We start from the raw sequence: 18,939 nt of genomic DNA on the forward strand, positions 1-18,939 counted from the left end.
CTGTTGGGCTATCAAAATGTTTTCTTGACCAGAAACCCTTTGCAAACCTGCTTTGACTAGAAAACACATTTTCCTCACATATCTTTGATGGAAAGTTCAGGAATCTGTGGGGAGCCACATATTTCCTATCACCCAATATTCCCAAAGTATTCCGATAAAAATGGTACCTCACTTGTGTGGGTAGGGCTAGTGCCTGCCACAGGAAAGGCCTCAAAACACAACATGGTCACCACACTTTTCAACTGAAAGCTGACCCTTTTTTTGCAATGCGGCTAGCTGTGGATTTTGGGCCCTACCTCAGCCGGCACCTAAGGACACCTAGCAAACTTACATTTTTGAAGACTAGACACCCGGGGGAATCCTGAGTGTGGGGTGTATTGCATGGTTTTCAAAAGGTTTTCTTACCCAGAAGCCCTTGGATACTTCAAACAGACGAAAAAACACATTTTCATCACATTTCTGTCATTGAAAGTTGTAGATTCTGCAGGGTGCCACACATTTCCTATTACCTGCCAATCCCTCATTTCTCCCAATAAAAATGCTACCTCACTTGTGTGGCTGTGTCTAGTGCACACAACTGACAGGCATCAAACCAAGGTCAATACGAGTCTCGTGGAGCGACTCATTGACCCGGGTTTGATTTGTACCCATTGGGGGCACTAAGCCAAGTCACACAAGTGAGGTAGCACTTTTATCAAGACAAGTGAGGGAACACTGGGTGGTATGAATTTTGTGGATTCCTGATGATTCCCGAAGTTTGTCACAGAAATGCAAGGTAAAGAACCCTTCAGTCTGCTTCTGGGGGTGGGGGGGGGATAGAAAGACTGTTAGACTCGGGAAGGTAACACTAGCCCATTGCTACTTAGATCTACTTAGCCGCACTAAAAGATTATAGAAAAGCTATCCTGACCACAAAAGCAGCATATTTTTCTTCCAAAATCCTGACCTCTACTAACGGGTCAAAATACATTTTCTTGATTGTTAATGAACTGTCCATTCCTGACAGAGTGACAATAAAACCCACGCCTTCTCAAACGTTATGCGACTCTTTGAACATCTTCATTGACAAAATTACGGCTATTAAGGCTAACATCCCCACATGCCTAACCCACGAGGCATGCTCGACTACGCTAACAAACCCTTGTACCATTGAACAAATCCCGACAATAAGTTACAAAGTTTTCCGGAACCTGTTGTCCAAGGTAAAATCGGGCTCTCCCAAGGATTGCTGTCCGCCCTGGATCTTAAGAGCAGCTTTTACGGCTCTACCTTGACCAGCCCTATCCCTTCTGAACGAGTCACTGTCCCAGGGCTACGTTCCCGACACTTTTAAGGAGGCAATTGTTGTCCCCCTCCTGAAGAAGCTAGGGCCTGATCCCAAAATCCTGAAGAACTATCACCCAATCTCGTTGCTCCCATACTCGGCCAAGGTACTTGAAGCCCATGTACCCAGATGCCTTTCTGCCTTCTTGGAACAGTCTGAATATCTCGATCCCCATCAAGCAGTGTTCCGTCGAGCACACCCCACAGAGTCCGTTATTCTGACCGTATTAGACACTCTACGGAAGGAGACCGACAAGGGCTCCCCGCAGGATCTGGTGTTGCTGGAACTCTCCGCAGACTTTGACACGGTCGACCACGATATATTGATCGACCGTGTCAGAAACTTGGGAATCAAGGGTTCTGCCCTTGACTGGATAAGTTCCTTTTTGGAAAACTGATCTTAGTCAGTTCGCATACGCCAGTTTACAGCCCCTAAGATGACTACATGTCGAGTCCTGCAGGGCTCCTCACTTCCCCCCCCATCTGTTTAACCTCTATCTTCTCCCACTGAGCTGTGCCTTGAAAGAAAGGAAAGCGTGTACCTTTAACTATGCTGACGATTTCCAACTAATGTTTGCCATTAGTAACTCCCCTGAATCTGTCCATGAATTTCAGACCACTATGCTGTTCATCCGGGACTGTATGAACAGCAATCACCTGAAACGTAATCTGGATAGGACCGAATTGATCCTAACTGGGGGAACCCATACAGCCCTCATTTTTGGCCAAAGGAATTGGGACAGCCTCCTACCCCATCCTCTTCTGCTAAAAGTCTGGGGGTAATAATCAACTGCGATCTTACAATGAAGACCCAAATCGGCTCAGTGATTTCAACGTGCTTCCTCCAGTTAGAAAAATAAGAAAAATCAGTAGATTTCTCACCTAGGAAGCTCTAATACAGATAGTTGTAGCTATGGTAATGTCCCATATAGACTACGCCAATTCCTTATATTTTGGCATTCCAGTCTATTTAACTGAACGACTGCAGTTGGTACAGAACCATGCAGCAAGACTGATTTTTCAGCCACATAGGTGGCAACATGTCACCCCCCTCATGAGGAAGCTGCGCTGGCTCCCTATACCTCAGAAATATGCCTTTAAGGTTGGTTGCCTCATCTTCAAATCTTTAAATGTCAGGAGCCCTTAATTTGTTGACAGCCTTATTCAAAGGCACATGCCCACGCGTAACCTGCGTTCTGCCCACATGCATCTTCTGTCTAATCCCGCCTTCAAACTGAAGCGTCTGGCTGTCGCTAGGTTTGCCGTACTAGCCCCCAGATACTGGAACTCCCTGCCATTCCGAAATTAGATCTTGCACAGACCTCTTGAGCTTCAGGAAGCTCCTCAAAACCTGGCTGTTCAGACAAGCATATGAGTAAGTTACCAGGCTTCTGGCACCCCTTAGAGCAGCGCCATGAAACCTATCCAGTGTATGTGCGCTTTACAAGAACCTTTTTTGATCGCCCTCTTGTGGCGATCCCCAAGCAGGGATCCACTAGGGAAAGGTACTATTATAAAGGGAAAGTTCTCCCTTTTCCAGTGATAGCTTTCCCATCTCCTTCGGTGCTCGGGGGCTGAGGTATGCCCTGATCACTGAAACAGTGAAAGTGAAATAAGCGCTCATTTCACTTTCACTTTTTCTGAAATAATCAGTGCCCCATGCACACAATCGTCATTTCGGCCTCGAGAGCTGAGGAATTTCTTCCCTACCTCACAAGACTAAAATAAATTAAAGGAAATCCCGCTGGTGCTCGCACCGAGGGATTTCCTGCCTCACGTGCTAGGACAAACTGGAGTTGTCCTCAGCGCACGAGCACCGGTGTGGGGGATGGCCTGGAACTGTCCTCCGCACTGAAGGGGTAAAAAAAAAAGAGTATTAGCCAGTCGCGGCCAGCATGACTCGCGGGTAGGGGGTTCGCACGGGGGGGTTAAAAATAATGTACGTTACTGGGTCCCCCTCGCCTCTGCTCCTGGCCGGTTCCCGTGTTTTCCTGCTGTTTTCCTGCTTTCCTGCCTCAGGCAGGAACAGGAAGAAGGCAGCCTCCCTCCCCTCCGCCAATCACAATTGCAGCTTTGTGATTGGGGAGGACTGCGCCCAGCCGGGCGCCTATGGGGAGGCCATTTTCTCTATGTAGGCTGCATACAGCAGACATAGAGAAAATCCAGAGTGCGCATGACTGGTTTGGTCGGCCCCCGAGGTCCGACAAACAGTCAGGGCCCACAGCATTGGGCAAGCCACTCCACCCCGACTCACCCATCCGCCCCCAACCAGGCCTACCCTTCTGCTCTCTCGCAGTGCGAAAAGCAGAAACATAAAATGGTATTTAAAATACCGTTTTATGTTTCTGCTTCTCGTACTGCGATAAAGCAGTAGGGCGACACCTCTCCGCCCTAATGGAGGAGCTGGCCGTGGTGTTAGCCCTGACAGTATCATAACACTTTTTAAAATTTGTTTTACCCAGACTGCAAAGCATCCCCACTGCTGCGCAGCATGGCTACAAAACATTGCCAAAGCCAATCGCTCTCGTAGGCAAGACTATTGGCTTTGCCTATACTGGTTTAAAATCCATGGCAGTGTGGTCTCTACATAAGAAATGGGAGCATAGGGAAGAGGTGGCCTTTGTACTGTACTACTTAGTTTGAGAAGACTCGTGTCCTAAGAACTCCTTCCTCACCAGATAGCTAAATTATACTAGACTGTATGTCTGAAGTGCTGCCAAGGTCTGAATACCCACTATTTGTGATCCACATATTGTACTTTAATAACAACCGTGAGCAGTACCGTAACACTAAATGCTGGAACCCCTTTCAGAATATGAGAACCCCCTAATGATCCCATATCTAACATATATCCATTGGCCTTGGGCTGAATTGGGGACCGCTTAAGGGTTTGAGGGCTCCTGAAGCCTCTCCCCTGAGTAACATTATCATGGCCCTCTTCACCACCCACCTCGCTGTAAAGTACTTGGAAGCAGACTTTGTACAATGAGAACCATAATGGATGAAAATATCCTTCTAGCAGCACAGATACACTCATTAGATAATCGGAGACCTGGAGGAAAGCTTTGTGGCTGCCGTTTATTACATCATCTTGCCTAAATCGATATTATTTACAATCTTTGGATACAAAGGCAGCGAACTAAGGGCTGGAGTGGGAATATTGTGACAACATAGAAAATCTGTCCCTCCTTTATTCTACCTCACAGGTGCTTCCGGTCACCACTGAATTATTTATGCATTTATTTTTAATTGATTGTGGCGTGTTCGCTGTTTTTTCACACAACCCTTAGGGACTTGATACCCATGAGCTACAAGGCTTAAGTTAAGCGGAACAGTTGGTATGTTCAGTATAATCTGCAAATCTTGTTCAACTGTGTGGGGTGCTCTGTGTTATAAGAGACCGACCATAAGACACTGTCACAAGTACATTAGTTGGACCTAATTTTGGGTTCCATTTTCCTGCACGCTTTCCTTTATTGGTAAATTGGGGGCAGATCTGCTGTGATGGTTCATACAGTTAATATCAATCTACGAAACTTGCTTCTGCTACTCTTAACTTGCCATGTTCGGAGGTATTGTGTTTGATCTGATGTCTTCTTGCACGATCTTCCTTTTACCTTACTGACAATCCAGAAGTACTTTGGCTTGTTTGTTCATAAAAGTATATTGTAAAATACAAATTTGTTAGGATGAAATAAAATATTTTTCAAACCGATCCTTTCTGGACAAGCTGTGAGTGTTAAAGCATTTGTGGTGAGCATTGGGAAGAATCTTGTATATGCTTCCCTGTAACTGAACTTCAGTGTTGTCATGACTCGGGAATTAAATTTGGCGAAGTAAAATATCACGTAGCTTCTTTTCTTACCTTTATTCATAAACTTTCAGTTGAGTGTTTTGGGAACACAAGATTGCAGAATATTGATTTTCTTCCATTATCGGGAAAGGAGGCCAAACAGCATCACAAAACTGCACTTGGTGATTTGTAGCACTCCTCCTAATAATAAGAAAAAGCTTTGAAAACTCACGCCTTTATATTTTTTTCGGGGGGGTGGGGGGCGTTTGTAATGTATTGATCTATTCTGATCCAGCTATTTTTTTGGCTCTTAAGAAAAGCCTTGCAGTTCACCACTTGATATGAATGCATATCCGCAGTCACAACATTTCTGTTTTGGATTATTAGAACTCAGTAAACTTGTTTCTTCCAAGCTCCAGCGACTCCATTTAGTTCAGAATGCAAAAACCGTGTAAAGGCTTGGGGCCCACAGATGGGACTCTGTTAGTCCTCCTGTCTCCTATTGCACCACCAGCCGTTTTGACTTGCATGATCGTAGGACTCCCTTGCCGATTTAGCCATTTATCGCTATACCCTGAGCACCTGAAAGGCCAGCTCTTCCCATAGTCACTCGTGCATTTCCAGATCAGTGGATCCAAATCTCCTCATGTAGGAGACAAGGAAAAGTAGTCTGTTTCTTGTCTGTGCTTGTCTTCAAACTTTGCAATACATTCCTGCTTCCAACTCCAGCTGTCTTTGAAATACTTTAGGTTCAGAGACGATCCTAAGAACCTGCTTTTCTGATGGATATTTCTAACTGCAGATTCCTTACCTTTAGAGTAACCCCCAAGTGCCATTCTTGATCTAGAAGATTTTTCAGCTCAGCCCCTGTGCACAAGAAGGTGATGTGTAGCTCCATGTCGACTCTACTCCAGCTTGGAAATGACTAGAGCCACATATAGGTGCCCAAGCACCATCCAAGCACACTGACGTCTATTCCTTTGTTTCTGGGCTTTTTTCCTCTTAAAAATTATTTTACCAGTGTGCAAGGGAAAGTTCTCGTCCTATAACTACAGGATTTAAGCATTGTAGGGACTATCACAAACAAATGTCTGTCAGATCTTCAAGGGGGGTATCTTAAGTGTTTGGGATCGGGACACAACTCCCAAGTCGTGCGAGTTGTGTGCTCTGATCTAGCTGAAGGCTAACTAGGATTGCAAAGCCAAGCTGTATGTCACCGAGCACCAGCTGAAGTCGTGTAAGGGCAGCTCCCGCTCAAAGTCAAGGACCCGGACCCATTCCTGATCTTGCGGCTTGCCCCCACAACAGGTCTTTGTCATGTGTCAAGTCTTTGAATAAGTTATAAGTCCAAAAAGAAACACAAGAAGTCCAAGCAGGACTCGTCCCATCCTCCACCCTCTGTCTCTGAATTCCCAAGGATGTTAATGTGCCCCATGGTCCCAGTCCCCTACTGAAGTGCAGATTCTGCAGCTGATTCTGATGCACCCAGAGATCCGTTGGTGACGCCACCACAGAATGATGCATTTAAGAAAGCCATGCTCTGCATCTTAGGTAACCATCCATGTCCCTCTGGCATGCCTTTGGGCCCCATGGATCCAAGGAGGCCTCCAGTTAAGTTATGGCCGGTGGGTCCGCCTTTGGCACTTTGTGCCTCCTGATCTTGTTTCAAGGTTCGGCTCGGACTCCAGACCAGACTCCATATCTGGCACCATAATCAATACCGGTTTCTGCTGCTTTGATGCCGGCATCTACGTTGACGATGCTGGAGGAGAACGTCGATCCATAGTTATGTCTGACTCAAAGCTGACTCTGTCTCTACCTTGGCGGAAGCCGTGTTCGAGTTGTGGCTCTACGCACCCAGCCCCAATTCATTCAGACTCTAAGTCAGCACCTGAAGTCTTAGATCAACAATTGCCTTCAGTTGAGTTAAAAACTAACGTTCTCACATAAGGGCTACAATCAATACAATCCTCATCTGAACCTCAACTGCCATTCAACACCCACATGGGCTCTGAGACCAAACCGTGCTCTTGCCCACCCATTAACACATAGGTGGCACGTCATCACAGACACCCTCTGGGTGACCCTGCCTTCCTAATGCAGCTCCCTGCTCCTGAGAGTCTGGTAGTACAGGCCTCTGATCGCAGGGTTAATCCCAATTCTTTTCCCAAAACCCCCTGGACAGAGTTGAAAAAAATTGAGGCATTTGGAAAGAGGACATATTCTTCAGTGACTCTTTCCCTCATGTCAATTTTACACCAGGTGTATGATACCAAGGTACTCTCACACCTTATGAGCCTTCAGTTGTGGAGATTTTACCAGCACTTCTAAAGGATTTTTGCAGCAATTTGGCACAAAAGTTTGAAGATTACTAGGATGCAGCCAAGTATGTAATCCAGTCATACCTGGCCACTACAGGTTGCTTAGGAAGTGTGGTCTGCACTTTCATATCTCTTGTGATGTTCTGGTGTCACTCGTCGGCTTTCCTTCGACTGTTCTCTCCTCTTTGGCAAGAAGGCTGACTTGGCCTTGAGCACTTTAAGGAGAATAGAGCTACTGCACGCCCCCTTGGTCTTTACACATCGCAAGGCATTATCCCCAACACTTTCACCCCTCTGGAGGTATCCATAGGGATTTTTCCTTAAGAACAGGTCAAGGCCATTCACTACAACAGGCAGCCCAGTCATTTTGGTGTTGGCTAGAGGACATGACAGGATCCAGGCCGACATGGGCAGCAAACTTCTCAGGCCCCTGTCCCTTCGGCAGCAGCCTCCAAGCATCTTTAGTTTGTTCTTTGTTGAGGATCCTTTCCATAAGTTCCAAGGCTGCTACCACTGCTTTGCCACGTGGACTGTCTGTCCTATATATTTGTCTGTTTGCAACATGGGTGTCCGTGCACATACTCATGAAGCACTGCTGCCCTGAGAGCCAGGTGTGATGGAGAAGCGTTTTGTAGCCGTTTGGTCCTGCAGAACCTTTTGGTCGGAATCATCCTACAGACCCGCCACCTGAGGAACTACTGCTTTGATATCTATTCTAAGGGCAATGAATCTGTAGTTAGAAATGTTCATCAGAAGAACAAGTTGCTCACCTTCAGTAATGCTCTTTCTGGTGGACACACTATCTAACTGCAGATTCTTCACTGCCCTCCCTCCCTCCGTTCCGTGGAATAGACTCTTTTCCGTCTATGAGTTGCAAATTAGAGATCAGCACACTGGAATGAACAATCCGTTTTAGTCACGCAAGATTTCCTGAAAGAAACTGACGTCTGCGCGCTTATGTGTGCCTAAACGTGGCCCCAGTTATCACTTTTAGAGTGGAGCGGACTTGGAGCTGCACTACACCGCCTACAGGTGTCCGGTTCTTCGCTGAAAAATCTCCCCGGTTCAGTGTGGCGCTGGGAGACATTGTAAAGCTGAGGAGCCTGCGTTTAGACAGAGTATACATCAGAAAGAGTGTTTCTGAAGATAAGTAACTTGTTCTTTAGGGAAATGGTTTGTTTCTAATACTAGGTCCTCTTTTGGCTGACTTCTCATTGACAAAAATATGCTAATTGTATGGTCTATTTAGGAGGAATGGCAGTCTGAGTATCACTGGTTACCACTCATGCATATTACCCTGTGCCATTTTCATTTGTTTAAATGTAAGGTTCAAATATGCCTCGTTATTTTTCTAGCCTATTCATATTTTTTTGTGTTGGATTTACATGGATTTTCAGGGTGGAAATGGCATGCAAAGTGTTAGTGAGAACCCACATAGTTCCAACTTAATGTGCATTGCAAACATTTTGCAGCAACCTCTTCTGACATGCACCTACCTTTCATGGCTCTACACTATAACCTGCTAATTTTGAAAATCCTCAAAACCTACTACTTTTACCCAGTATTAAGTGGAGTTTGCTATCAAACAAATCTATACATACCTATTCTGAGATTCAGGATTTGTTTTTTCAAACTTCAAATATAAATGTTTTCTTACCTAAGCGTCACTTAGACTTTTATGAAATGTTGGGTAGACAAAAACAGCTACATTATGAATATCTTTGTTGAATAAGTGTCTCAATTAATTCAGTTCACAAGAATATTGTCAGCATAATGTTTTCTGAAAAAAAAGATAGTTTGCGGTTTTATTACATATTACACCTTAACCAGTATCTAAAATTCAGTTGGCGTTAAGGCTTCAGTGGTTCCGGCTGAGGAATTGATTGAACTTTCCCAGCAGTGGAAAGTCAGCATCTTTAAGGATAATGTTAGTCTTGCTGCAAGATAAAATACTTTTTTAATTCATCAATTGAGACTATAAGCCTAAACAAAAGGTTCCCTTTTTTCCCTGTGAGGCTTTGACTTCCCTGCGTGACTTCAGCCATACAAAGGAGGCTTCAACACCAAGAAAGCCTCTGTTGAGATGTTTGTCTTCCATTCAGTCCATCCTGATCTGCACTGATGGATATGCCCCTCATTTAGTCCCCCACAAGCGCAGGCTACACAAGTCACATAGGCCTCCTTGTTTGTCTGGATCGTCAATCTGGGAAGCATGAGGGGAGAGGATGTGGCCTAACGGCTAGGGCGGTCGACCTCGAAGCTGGGGAACCGGGTTCGAGTCTCGGCAGGGATGCTCAACATCCTGTGATTTTATTTGCAAAGCACTTAGTCTCCCTGTACCTAACAAAAATGAATGTGTCCCTCTGTAAAGCGACTAGTGCTCATGTAAAGCGCTTTGATACCTTCTGGCCTAGTTCACGCCATATAAAACTTAAAGGCTTTCAGTCTGTGTCACAGCAGTGCCTGCACATAAAAGTGCTGGATCTGCTGGCACTCCTCTTTGCCGTGAAGGTTCTCTTCCCTTTAGTCTCAGGGAGCAGCATTCAAAGTGTCTTACAACACCATGACCAACCACTATATCAATAGAGATAGGACAGAGTGGGGTCATGGCTCTGCACTGGGATACAATTTGCCGTGGTTGGGGTAGTCACCAATAAAAGAATTTCAAGTTTCCTGCACCTCTTGAAGACTCCCTCAAGATGAGGGCAGATGCTGTTAGTGGCCTCTCCTTGGAGGAGCTTGAATGGAAGTTGCAACTTGAAGTGACAGACTTGATCTTCAAACTGCGTTATTCTTGCATGTATCTTTTTGTCGAGGCATACAACAAGAAATGTTCTTACTTTTTTTCCATATGGTCCCTTCTGAATGGTTCCATGGGAATGCCTTCAGGTTCAGTTGGTCCCGGAACCTACTAGACGAGATTCCACCAGAGAGCCTGTGAAAGGGATAGCACAGTTGACTCTGATTGCCCTAAACTGAGCTAGGAGGATCTGGCGTGCCGCTCTGTTGACATTCAGGATTCAGCTTCTCCCCTGCAGCATGTACCTACCTATTCTTGTAGCTGGATGGGACAGTGCCTCCATCCCAATCCCCAAGCACTTCAGCTGCACACTTGGAGATTAAGCTGAACCAGCTAGAGTCGTCCTGTCTACCACATGAAGTTGCAGACAATCTTGCCTGCCAGGAAATCTGTCTTAAAAACCATTGATGGGGGTCACTCATTTGTTTCACTGGTGTGAGTATGAAGGTCTGAATTACTTTGTCTTGCCTTTTCTTAGCACTGTTGCCTTCCCAACAAGGTATAGAAGTGGCTATTACCTGTATTCCCGTGCCTCCCCACCCGGCCTTGCTAGTTTAAGAGTCCACTAGTAGCACACGTTCTGGAAGTTTAGGAATATTTGTTCCTCAGTCGGACCTGAATAGTGTGTAGTGACTTTTTTTTTTTAGTGTAGTGACTTTTTTAATGGCATTCCCATTTGAACTGATACACTGCCCAACTTCTGACAATGAAAACTGTCTCAGAGAATTAATGCACCCCATAGCTTTGGTTAACTTCAGTCCACCATTCACAATATGCTACCCAGATAAATAATAGTCCTTCAAAAAGGGATATCTGCTTTTCAAATGGGCCAGATCATCTCTCTCCCATCTTCCTGTCCTCTTTCTCGTCCCACCAAAGAGTAGATAGCTGCATAATCTGGACCCTGGCGTGAGGTGTCCTATATTTTTCAACTGTTCTAGACAGGACAGAGTAGCTCATCAGTTCTTTGTGGGCTTCACAGGACACAAAAGCACACTATTCAGTGTTGTTCATCTTTTCAGCTTAGACTGCTATTTCTAGGGTGAAAAATCGACAGGAAGATTTAAGTGTCCACCAGAAATATTGTTACCAAAGGTAAGTGACTTTTTCTTCTGGGAGTCATTTTATCTCGACTGTGAAGCTGTAGAGCAGCTTAGACACAACTACAAGAAATAATCTATTCAAACCGGCAAACGTTACAAATGTTTTGGTCATATGTATAGTTTAGATTATGGCATGACCGTCTAACAAACTTAACCAAGTACCTGTTCAATGCTAGATTAAATATAAGTGTTTGCCGTATGTGAAAAGCTATCCTGCACATCTTGCAAGCTTCTTTAAGTTTATACTGCCAAAGTAAGTTTGATCATCTAATCTGGCACCAAAGTGCACTATTATGAAATTGTACCTCACTGAATTTGGAGGCCTTTCTTATGTCGGTGCAATTTACCAGCCGATTTCACAGCTTTGTTCGTATGCTAGGCTCCAAAATTATTTGTAAAGAAGTACTTGATAGAGCTTTCTACTTACTTATTCCACAGTTCTACCATTTCTCTGATGCTGGAGTTTGAGACTTTTGATTGCATTAAGTATTCCTCTTTTTATTTCATTAAGTATTCCTCTTTTTATTTTACGCAAGAAAGTTTGCTTCTATTTTTGTGCCCTAAAATAATAAAGCAAACAAATGAAGATATTTGATATGCATCAGTTGAGTTATCCCTACAAACACCTAGTAAGAATGGCCGCACATTCAAACCGTGTGATGCAAAGGGTTCAGGCACTTTAATGTGCCTCTTGGAAGTCACAAAGTGTATATAATTGCCCGCTGTTCATGTAGTTAGTGATGTGTTAATAGTAGTCACACATGCAGCTTCCTTGACCCACAGCAGTCGTAGTTAGATGTACTCTTTTTTGCTCTACAGTTCTTCTGTTCACTTTTCTTCCAAGTCTGTCATCTGGTGCTTGGAAATGATTGGTGGGTGGCATCCTGGAAAAGCACGCAGCCGTGAAGTAAAAGTATAATTTCAGTAAGAAGGTGGACCTAGTAGGATCTTGAAGAAAACGTGCAGGTTACATTTAGAAGCAACTTTCATTGCTGCTGGCAGGGCGAGGAGGTGACTTCAAGGTTCAAATGGTTAGAAAATATTTTTTTTCATGGGCATTTCCACCGATTGTGGCCCCATTATGTTTTTTTCATGCTAATCCTGTTACGAGAGTACAGCAAGATAGAAACATGACCTACTAGTGTTCAACATTTCGAGAAGACTCCTTACTCCCCTCTCCAGCTGCGTATTATTCACTAGATACAGTGCTGTTTTTATCGTGTTCCCATTTCCTCTCCCACCCGATACCTCTTTTGTTAGTAAGCTATCCATCTTTTGAGGTCCTTCAAGCCTTCAGACTTTTCAGACCATGACATTGTGCAGGTTTCATCTACAAGATTTGGTTAAAATTGGCAGCACTGGCGAATGTTCTGTGCATTGTTTTAATTTGTAATTTTGGTTTTGTAAACATTTTGCATGAAGGGAAGAGTGGGGCCAACTGGCTAGAGCTGCCTACTTTAAAGAACATTGGAACCAGGTTCCAATTCTGGTTTCAGCTTAACATCCTGTGATCCTGGGCAAATCATTTAGTCTCTGCGTGCCTTAAAAACATGTGTAAGATGTAGTGTGGCTCTGTGGGAAAGCTCTCTAATGCTGGGTCATGCTGCCGGAAAAACTGCAAAAACGTATTATTCAGCCTGGCAGGATCCAAAGTTATAGCATTCCAAGACCACACCCAAAGAAATGACTATTTATACAGTGCACGTTCTGCTCTGTTTACAGGTTGAATCAATGCTTCTGAAGATGCAGTTAATTATAGTAATCTATGTTTTGGCTCTCAATAAATCGCTTTTTTTTCCTTGTAGTTGCTGATATGTTTTCAAGATGAGTGGAATTGGAGAAAATACCTCTGACCTATCAAGGGCAGAGTTGGGAAAGCGCAAGGAATGCCCTGATCCGCATGGACCCAGGTTAGATTTTCGTCCAAAAGACATTGTTAATGTTGACTAATTAAAATGCTTCAAAAAACGTGCATCATATATAATGCTGTGGCCTCAAAGAATTACATCACAGTTAATACAAAGGTGTTTTCTTTTTCAAATGGTGAAAGTCCCAGTGCAATATAACCTTGAAATAAAACGGAGGAGAAGGGTGAGGTTTCTATGTAAGGAGTGTCTTGAAAATAATTTTGTAGAAAAGGAGACCAAAACTTGCAGATTCAAAACCTTTTCCATCCAGGCGACTTGTAAAAAGAGGTTAATTCCAGGAAGAAAGTGTAAGTGCACAATAGGGGCAAGCCAATTCCTTCCATGTTTGCTATCAATCATCCATCTTGGTTTCAGCCTTGAATCATTCAGCCTTTTGATTCATACTAGCCTGGACTCCAAGTTGATTTTGTAATTAATAAATGAGCCACTTTTGTAGCTTGGTTCATTTGTGCTCCGGACAAACTAAAAAACAGACAGTGCTTCTCGTTTACATAAAGGAATTGCCATAAAAAGAAAGAACGAATATGAGAAAAAGGAGGAGAAAGTGGAAAGAATAAATGACGAAAGAACAGAAGCGATAAAGAGGGAACAATATATAAATAAAAAGAAACCGTGAAAAATAAGGGATGTAAAGAAAGAATGACGGTGCCTGCAAGGGAAGGTACATAAATAAATAACAGGGCAGTGTAACAGAAAGCGGGGTAGGTGAGAAAATAAATTTAAGATGGAGGCAAAGACCTTCGTGGAAGAGAACTGGGTGGATTCAGATAGAATAGAAGTGGTGGAAAAGATAGTGAGATGGGAAGGAGATGCAAGAGGAGCCACTCGACTAGGAAAATAAAATGATGGGTTAGAGATAGAGTTGATAAGAATTATGAGAAGTGGGGAAGAAAGCTTGATAGGGAGAAAAAGATGAACAAAATAATGCAGGCAACAAAGACGCTGTAAAAATTGGTGAAAGAATCAGAAACTTGAATAGAGGCGAAGAATGAGCCTGGGTAGAACATAAGAGGAGTAAAAAAGAGATTGAGGTGACAATGACACTTGCAGAGGTTAAAGTAGAACGTTTAGGAGGGCATTCTAGGTATTATGTTGCCCCTGTCATATGATGACCATCATTGACATATTGTTGGTATCCTAGCCATCATGATGATACTGAAAAACGGTGGCCATCCTTTTCATATTGAAAGCATCCTTATAATTACCATGGTAATTGCAGCCTGGACATTTCTAGCCTCTGTTATTCACTCTTGGCTTCTGATGAGCATCCTGGTGTAAGGTCAGGATCATTGACATTTATTTACAATCTCTACCATATGATGCACATCCTTGGCATGTTATTGATGCATAGACATGTTATGCAGATTCTGCGTATGTTGGGCAGCAGATGGGGTGTCTTGGTGAAAATTGCATGCTCTGTATTTGGGACCATATTCACTGTATTACTGAAAATGAAAAGCTAGTTTTGGGGTGGCGTCCTTTTCTATAGTGTACACTTTTATTGCTGGGAATTTTTTATTTACCCCCGGTCCAAAGAAAAAAAAATCGTGGTTAGGAACAAATTTTTTTCTGAAACGGGGGGAATTGTATTGCATTTCAATAATATATTTAAAGCTGATACTAGATCAATAATTCATTCACACTTGGGTACACTTATTGTTCATGCTCGTTCATTGTTGCCAAAGTCCACGTGGTACTATGGCTCGCACTTCATAATTCAAGTATAGACATTTCATCATCGATATTGATAAAGCTTTTCATGATAATACAATTACTGCAGTTTGAGATCTAAGCCTCTACAGTGGGTATATCTTAATGTGTCTTCAGTTTGAACATTCAAAGAACCTTTATCCTCAGCTGTAGCTTGTGACTGGAGGTTTGAGATCTGTGTATACTGAGAGGTTGCTCTACTGCTTACTGATGGAGTAGGACAGGGTTCTCCAAAGTCTGTCCTGGAGGGCCGGATCCATGCTAGATTTTTAAAATAACTACATTTATCTAAATGGGGATATGCGTTGATCCGGCCCTCCAGGACCGACTTTGGAGAACCCTTGAGTAGGAAATTGGTGCAACTTTATTGAACCTTCCTGCCCCCACAAAACCGATTATCAGTTATTATCAGTCATGATACATTACTAAGCATCTATTTGGAGAGAGCAGGATGTAAAAATGAAAAACGATGTGGGGTATAACTAAAGTAACATGCTAAATACATGTTTCAAATGAGAGGCTGTGTTGATTTTCATACACATAACGGCCCACAAAAATATATAATTGTTTGTTAGAGCAGTTTCTGTAAAAAGTATGATTTTTTCACCAATTTAGTTGGGAAAGGTTTAATAAAATTCTTAATTTGTGTCCATTATATGGTATAATTGTTTAGGAAGTGGGAAAGGCCCTCCAGTATTCCAGGGGATGGTTAGCATAAGCAGAACAGTCATACATGTTGCATTATTTGATGACTGCATATTCAGAAATGGCACGGAATAGCAGTACTTTGTGGCCAAATACTTTGTAGTGGTCTGAAACACACCCTTTAGTCAGATCTTTTCGAAGTTTTAACGTTGCTTCTGAGGGAGAACCTGGCTTGCAACTCATTTGAAGTGTTGGACTTTTGCTTTATCTGCTTATAGCCATCCAGGAAGTTGCTCAAATGGAGGATAATTATTTTTGGGCTGCTCTAGAGCTGGCATTGCAGACATGGGTTATATTTTAAACCTTGCAGTTGAAACCACTAGTCCTAATGCTTCTTGGTTTTCTGGAAGCCACCATACAGGTTGTTCTAACACCATTATCAGTAGACTGTAAAAAGAAGAGTCTAGTACGAAAAGGCCAAGGTCTCGGTCTGTAACCTTTTCTGTGGGTCTGTAAACTTTGCTCTTTAGAGAGAACATGCCTTTAGAAAGCTTAATATATTTGGCCATCTAAAAGTGTCAAATCTCTTGATCATCTTTATTATTAAAAAGAAACATACCTATAATAAGCTACATTACATTTACATACTGTTTTGGAAAAAAAATCAATTTACTCAAATCAAATACGTTGGACTGAAAGCACTGCTGTTACCCCTAAATAAAGGGAATATGTAGCCACGAATAGGCTGAACACTACAGTTTGTCAATTAGGCACGGCACCTTTTAAGAACTCCAGAAGTTCCTTCCATCTTGCAGTGCCAGTAAAGGGGATCATTTTGTTGTTTATATTTCTTTTGTTGATTTCAAAAACAAAGGATGCAACGAACCAGTAAACAAGCTGTGTTCATTGGAATGCAATCCGGTAGTGGAATTATGACATTTGGCAAATCATAGATCAACAATAACGAAAAAGGAACGCCCACCCTCCCTCCCTCCCCACCCTCCTCCCCCCATGCAATGGGCGCATCTCTATGGGTTGGGAATGTCAAGATCAAACGGGAAAGACCCGTATAGGTGAATACACTAGGTAGCAGGGGTCTTCAGGGCTGGTTGCGTAGGGGGGTCTGCACGTCTCAGGAGTCTCAGGTATTTGGGGCAGGTGAGCTTTGTGAACTCCGACATCAGTAGAGTGAGGAAAGGTTCCCACAGGTCGTGAAAGGAGGTCCCTGGATGTGTCAGAGAAAGGGAGATCTTCTCCATCCCCAAAATGCCCCACAGTCTATGGAGCCACCCCAGTGGAGTTGGGACCGTCTTGGTGGCCCAGTGGGCAAGTATGTTTTGAACCGCTGCCCCCAGGGTTAGTGCCATCTGTTTACCCCTCTGGGATTTAAGGGTGAAAGTAAGAGCATTGGGAAAGCCCAGGAGGACATATACTGGGATCTGGGTATCAAAGTAGGAGTCTACATCATCCAGGATATTTTGCCAATATGCCCCCAGGGAAGGATAGTCCCAGAGCAAATGAGTAATGGTACCCAGCGAGCCACAAGCTCTCCAACAGTGCGAGCTGCGGGAAGGGTTACCTTTATGGAGTCGAACAGGGGTTAGGTACTAATAGGTGGCCACTTTAGTGGCCATCTCGGCGGGGGCCACATTGCGAGCTGTGCGTCCGGCCCTATAGTAAATATCGTTCCATTCTTTCTGCGTCAGGGCTCTGCCTAGCTCTCGTTCCCAGCTGGCCACGAGTCTTCCCAGTGTCAGGAGTGCTTTTGAGAAACCTATATAAGTTCGAGGTCAACGTGAGTTGTTGTAGCGTGTGAGCAGCCATTTCTCAAAGGAAGTGAGGTGTCTCTCCGCGCCCCCGCACGTCACCTTATAGAACTTAGTGTCGAACCTGAAGGTTGCGATAACGCTCCGTTTCCGGCAAGTCCTGATCCCTACAAAGATCAGTAAAAGATCGGGGCCCAGAAAGATAAAAAAGATGACCTATATGACGGCAGGCTTTCTTTGTCCAATGATGGAACCTCGCATAGTCCAGGCCCGGCATAAAGTCGGGGTTTTGAACTATAGGCGGGATCGGAGACTGAAAGGACGTAAGCCCTCTTGAGGCAGCGACCTTGTCCCAGGCCAAAAGGGTAGGGTGAGTCACCTTGGAGAGGTACAGATTCCGAGGCCTCCTCGCGTGAGGAAAGGACCCCCCCACAGAGGCGGACCAGCAAGAGGCCTATCCATAAATAGCCAATGCTTCTCAGACTCTGGGCGGGACCACTCTACAAGCGCTCTCATCTGGGCCGCCTGCCAGTAAGCCTGTAGGTCCGGGACACCCCCCTTCCCCCCCCGAACCCCCTTCGACAGGGTCTCTGTAGGTAAGCTCCCTACGAAGCCAAGCCCTTTGGTCCCGCCAAATAAAACGTTTTACATCCCGTTGCTTGGAGCTTATGACCCCTGTCAGGCACCAATAGGAACAGATGGAGAATTTGTGGCAGTATCAACATTTTCACATCTGCTATGCAACCCAGCCATGATAGTGTGGTGTCCATTTCCGGAGGGAATCACGGACCTGCCGTAGTATTGCCGTTTAGTTTGGAATTGAGGCACGGGCCCACTGGACCGGATAGGACCGCTGTAGCAGCCCCAGTGTCCCAGGCTCCAAGGAGAAATCTAGGACTTGTGCACATTGATCTTAAAGCCCGAGGCCAATTTGAACCTGTCCAATTCAGCCAGCAGTGCGGGTAGGGATTCTCTTGGGCGCTCCAGTGTGGCCACCACATCATCCGCGTATAAACAGTTTGTGTTCGTTCCCCCGAAATAGGCCCCCTTGATGTTAGGGTTCTCACGAGCCCTTTGAGCCATGGGCTCCATATACAGGGCAAACAGGAGTGGTGACGGGGGCAACCCTGCATATGGGAAAGGCTGAAGAGGCAGTCCCGTTCACCCACACTGTAGCAGTAGGATTCACGCAGCTACCAAAAACCCAGTCGATGAAGTGGCTGGGAAAGCCAAAGTGTATCAGCGTCACCTTAAGGTATTGCCAATGGACCCTGTCAAACGCTTTTTCAGCATGAACAGAAAGAGGCATGCGTTCCGCCGGGAAATGCTCAGATCTGTCTACCAGGTGCAGAAGTAGTTTAGTATTATCAGTGAACTGACGTCCGGGGACGAACCCGGATTGGTCTGGGTCTATCAGCCCGGTTAGGTTACTAGAGAGTCTCCGCGCCAGTATCCCGGTAAAGATTTTTAAATCTACATTAAGGAGGGATATAGGGCGAAAGGAACTACACAAACGCCTATCCTTACCCGGTTTGGGTATTACAGTAATC

The 18,939-nt window shown here is 44.4% G+C and overlaps 1 protein-coding gene across 8 annotated transcripts in view; it reads left to right on the forward strand.

Annotated features, from left to right (window-relative positions):
* Window positions 1-18,939, forward strand: part of NCOA2 (nuclear receptor coactivator 2) — a 1,201,189-nt gene that overhangs the window by 524,304 nt on the left and 657,946 nt on the right. For all 8 annotated transcript variants that reach the window (XM_085605462.1, XM_085605466.1, XM_085605468.1 and 5 more), the window contains one exon: window positions 13,146-13,250. In XM_085605462.1, coding sequence (XP_085461588.1) covers window positions 13,165-13,250 — 86 coding nt within the window. In that variant the 5' untranslated portion in view covers window positions 13,146-13,164. The remainder of the gene's footprint in view (window positions 1-13,145; window positions 13,251-18,939) is intronic.

This window comes from Triturus cristatus, chromosome 5_1, assembly GCF_964204655.1.
Source record: "Triturus cristatus chromosome 5_1, aTriCri1.1, whole genome shotgun sequence".
Lineage (NCBI taxonomy): Eukaryota > Metazoa > Chordata > Amphibia > Caudata > Salamandridae > Triturus > Triturus cristatus.